This window comes from Oryzias latipes, chromosome 22, assembly GCF_002234675.1.
Source record: "Oryzias latipes chromosome 22, ASM223467v1".
Lineage (NCBI taxonomy): Eukaryota > Metazoa > Chordata > Actinopteri > Beloniformes > Adrianichthyidae > Oryzias > Oryzias latipes.
Window position 1 is genome coordinate 7,533,212 of NC_019880.2, and position 4,828 is coordinate 7,538,039.

General features: G+C 44.7%; 1 protein-coding gene across 1 annotated transcript; it reads left to right on the forward strand.

Moving 5' to 3' along the window:
* The first annotated feature begins 1,453 nt into the window (after positions 1 to 1,453).
* gjd2 (gap junction protein delta 2) lies at positions 1,454 to 4,613 on the forward strand. The gene is made up of 2 exons (XM_004082196.4): positions 1,454 to 1,977; positions 2,576 to 4,613. The coding sequence occupies exons 1-2, from the start codon at positions 1,907 to 1,909 to the stop codon at positions 3,417 to 3,419; spliced, it is 915 nt and encodes a 304-aa protein (XP_004082244.1). The 5' UTR covers positions 1,454 to 1,906; the 3' UTR covers positions 3,420 to 4,613.
* Positions 4,614 to 4,828: the final 215 nt, after the last annotated feature.

A 4,828-nucleotide genomic window follows, 5' to 3' on the forward strand; every position in this document is an offset into this window, starting at 1 on the left:
GCTGTCCGTTTCAGCACCTCCTGTCCCTGCAGCTAAAGACACCGCCAGAAGTGCGCTCTGTTGCGGGGGCCAAACCTCACTCAGCTCTTCCTTCCCCCCACTCCAACCCCCCCCCCTCCCCCGTTGGCACGAGGAGTCTGCTGGAATTCCCGAAACAACCTATAAGAGCACCATGAAGTGCAATATAACTGTGCTGACTGACAAAGTCATTTCCGGTGGCACAACAATATTCAGTAGGAGATCCTCTGTGTTCTACACCAAAGAGCCAACTGAACTGCATGTTTTTTTTCTCAGATTTTTGCCCCCATCACCCTAAGAGGAAACTCCTCTTTTATTGCATCATCAACATTTAAACAGATGTGGATCAGCAAACCGGAATGTAATGAATCTGGACCCCATTATCCACTGGAAGTGCTTCTAGACACAATAGTGTGCATCCTCTTCGTTCTCATCCCCTTTTTTTCTGTCAAATTCAGCACTTTTTGCTTGTCCTCAATCCTCATCTTTACACAATTCACTTTTGGTTGTGGATGTATATGTTTATAAAGAATTGGCTAACTCTGTCATCGGCTTTCTTTCCGTGAAGCAGCATAGCTCTGCCCTTTCGTCACGTGATGGATGCGTAAAGGTTATTGAAGATTTGAATTAGAAAAGATTACAGCGAGTCAAGAGGATCATCTGATCCACCTCATGAGAAATTAACCCCGCCAACAAGTTTCAATTTAAAGGCGACACCACTATCACGTGACACGGAAACTCGGGTTCCAAGGAATGAGATGATAATGGGGGAAAATCTTAACTAATATTAAATTATTGATTATTTTGGAGCAAAAATGTGGGTGGAGGATCTGGGAGCCTTGCATTCTCGAAAGTCCATCTCAAATGTTCACACTGGATACGTTGAAACCTCCAGGAGATATGCAGGGCGGGGAAACATTTCTATTTTTAAACTTCAGAGGGAGAAGCAAGCAGGCAGGCAGGGCTGCTTTGTAAAGCGATTAGCAACTGGGATGGTACTTTCACTCTGTCACTGAAACAACAGCGTCATCTCTCCCCGAGCTGGAAGCAGCGGCGCTACCATCCATGCTTGTGACATGGGAAGGGGGCGGGGGGATGCGGGGTCGGGAAGGGGGGAAACCCCAAGGCACGCAAAGCTGGCCTCTTCCAGGAAAGAAGATTGGCTCTGTTATACAGCCATCTCCAGGGTTCCCAAAGTAGAACAAAGAGGAGGAAAAACAGGCTTTGTGGAAATTGGGCAGACACCGTGCGTATCTGGATGCGATTGGAGAAGTAAATGTGACAATTTTGGTAGAAAGCGTTAGAAACAAAGGTTCAATGCACATCAAAAACAAAGAAAAAATCTTGGGCTGAACATCCCATAGCGGAATCCTCCAAATGCTACACCCAAAATTCAAAAAAATCAGAAGCCTTGCCACTCCCGCTTGCGCTCCACCGACCTGTCTGTGCGTACGTGACGCATGGGAGGGGGGAGACTACTTAAGGGCGGATTAACGCTGGCAAGACATTAAATCCAACCTGCCTCCATTCAGACGCAGCGCCCAGCCTATCAACCTGATCTGAAGATCGAAAATAGGAGGGCTTACAGTAATCAGCCCTCACACTCTGATGACAAGGAACGGCGTGGCCACGTTGTGGGAGCGCTCAGCACGCACAGCTGGACTCTTCCTGGCGCTGCGCTCTCAGCACACATCCAACCAGATAGCGCACAGAGACAGGAGGAAGGCAGTAGGAGCATCCCGTAACGGGTGCCTTTTTTAGTTCCTTTCGGACTCTTTGGAGCCTGACAACGACCAAAAACAAAGAGAACTCTGAAAGGAAATAAAGCCCTTTTTGAGGAATTTGAACACAGTACCGTTGATCATTCGTCTTCTCCGGATGCTCAGAAATGGGGGAATGGACTATACTAGAGAGGCTCCTGGAGGCTGCTGTCCAGCAGCACTCTACTATGATCGGAAGGTAAGATGATCAGCAAAAACCAAGAGCAAACGAAGAAACCCAGCAGCCTCCAGGACCGTCTTTAGCATGGTTCCCAGTCCCCCGTTTCTGTGTTGTGACTCCAGGATCTTCTCGTAGCATGGTGCCAAGTCCTTCGTGTCTGTGTTGTGGATTTTTTCTGTCTCGTAGCTTTCCTTTTTTGTCGTCTTCCCATACGAGACAGCAAAGTGCATCAGATGACAGCTGTCTTGTAGGAGCCTGGGATGGTGCTGCAAAAAAAATCCATCAAAAAGAAAAACCCATGTGTTCATTTATTCATTGGGTGTTTGTTGGTGAGTTTGGTGGTGGTTGTGCGCTCAGAAAGAGACCGAAAGAGAGTTCTCACCTCATTCCACGAACATGTTCACACAGGTACAATCGACTGTTCACGTGTCATAATCATTCAATCACACACTGACAAACAGACACGTGAAGACTGAACGGTAAGAAAGAAGCACCCTGTTTCAGCACTGGACAGCTCCCCAAATTGAGCAGCGGGGGAGCGCACAGCCGCACCACGTCATCTCCAGATATCCTTCCACATATTTTCACATTCTTTGTTTGTTTGCTTGCTTTTTAGGATCCTGCTAACAGTGGTGGTCATCTTCCGGATTCTAATCGTAGCAATAGTTGGAGAGACTGTCTATGATGACGAGCAGACCATGTTTGTTTGTAACACCTTACAGCCGGGCTGCAACCAAGCATGTTACGACAAGGCTTTTCCCATTTCACACATTAGATATTGGGTTTTTCAGATCATCATGGTGTGCACGCCGAGCCTTTGTTTTATCACATACTCAGTGCATCAGTCTGCCAAGCAGAAGGAGCGGCGCTACTCCACAGTCTATCTTACATTAGATAAGGATCAAGATTCACTAAAGCGAGACGAGAGCAAAAAGATCAAGAACACCATAGTCAATGGAGTACTTCAGAACACCGAGAACTCCACCAAAGAAGCGGAACCGGACTGTTTGGAAGTGAAAGAGATCCCCAATTTGGCCATGAGAACTACAAAGTCCAAAATGAGGCGTCAGGAGGGCATCTCCAGGTTTTACATCATCCAGGTGGTTTTCAGAAACGCGCTGGAAATAGGCTTTTTAGTGGGCCAGTATTTCCTGTATGGATTCAACGTCCCCTCCGTGTACGAATGTGACCGCTACCCCTGCATCAAAGACGTCGAGTGCTACGTCTCCAGACCCACGGAGAAGACGGTCTTCCTGGTCTTCATGTTCGCGGTCAGCGGCTTTTGCGTGGTGCTGAACCTGGCAGAACTCAATCACTTGGGCTGGAGGAAAATCAAAACGGCCGTGCGGGGTGTGCAAGCCCGAAGAAAGTCAATTTATGAGATCAGAAATAAAGACTTGCCCCGGATGAGTGTGCCCAATTTCGGGCGCACGCAGTCCAGTGACTCTGCGTATGTGTAACGCATGGAAGCACACCAGGATGGACATGAAGGACTGCTTCGCACGCCTAGTTCTTGTCATGAGTGGGCAGATTTTCTTTGTCTGATTATCAGTCTTGTTTGCGATTTGTTGACCTTTGAAGAACTTTCGTGGCAAGCGTGGATGACACGTTTGTTCTCTCATTTATTATTGCACTGATGCAACTTTTTTGGTAAAGTTTCTACTCTGTAAAAATCGAGGCCATGTGTTCAGAGTGTCTCTTTGTGGGCTGATCTGCTGTACTTGAAGAGAGAAAATGCAAAAATTGCACTAAGAGGTGAACACACTCTAGAGCCTGATCTTTTACCCAAATGTGCTTCTGCCCTAACAGTGTTGTAAGACTTCTTTTTCATTTCCTTTCCACCCGTTTATTCTAACTAAATGGCACCATTCTAAGGAGAAAAATCTACCATCCAGATTTATATATCCATATATAAATCCTCTGTATATGGTTAGATTGAAATCAGCCTAATTCGTGTTATTTTTTTGTTGCCTGTGTTGCACCACTAACCTTAACATATGTAACCATTCCATTGCTTATTCGCTTACTTGCAAAACAATATGTGGTGAATTTGCTGCAAGCAAACGTCTGTGACTTCCTTAATTTATGACACACCAAAGCGCCCACTGCTTTTATTTGTGATGTGTTCTTTTTCTTTTTTTTTGTTGCTTTTTTGCTTTTGTGTAATCAAGTGCCATACTTGTATATAAACATAGTATAAATATTTATATGTATACATATAAATATATATATATATATAAATCTATTATAACAATAATCATCCTGAAAGCTGATTCCCTGCTCGGATTATGCCTACTACTGACCAATTTTTTATTTTGCTCTAAATGTATTTGTTGTGAATCAAATCAAGAAAATCAAGATATACAAATGTCTAATTTATTTTGCAAATGACTGGAAAAAGAAATGGAGTGCTAGTCTTTTTATATATGAAAAACAAAAACAAAACAAAAAACTGCAATCGAAGCTGATCAACACTGAAAAATACAGCACAAAATTGATATTTTTATCAAAGAATGGGCAATAGACATCTGTTCTGGTGCTACAATTTTTCATTGAAACGGTTTTAAATGTAACCTATAACAGATCAGAGAGAAAAGCGTAAAACACCATTTTCTTCTGTGGAAAATAAACGTGGAATTCATGTACACCCGAAATGTGTGAGGTGCCATGCTTTGTGCGCTCCCCCCGCCCCGTAGCCTGTTTTATCACACAGATATCCAGTGGAAGTTGCTGCAGTGAAGATGTTAGCCACACCCACCACTGCAGGACACACCTTGTGCAGGATTTCACCTCTCTGCAATGCATGCTGCAAAGATGCTGCCATGAGCAACGCTTTCACTTCTTCCCCACGACACAGGAGGCCTTTTAG

Coding starts and splice junctions, on each gene's coding strand:
- gjd2 (XM_004082196.4), top strand. CDS start 1,907: ATGGGGGAATGGACTATACTAGAGAGGCTCCTGGAGGCTGCTGTCCAG. Junction 1,978..2,575: donor CACTCTACTATGATCGGAAG/GTAAGATGATCA, acceptor CTTGCTTTTTAG/GATCCTGCTAACAGTGGTGG.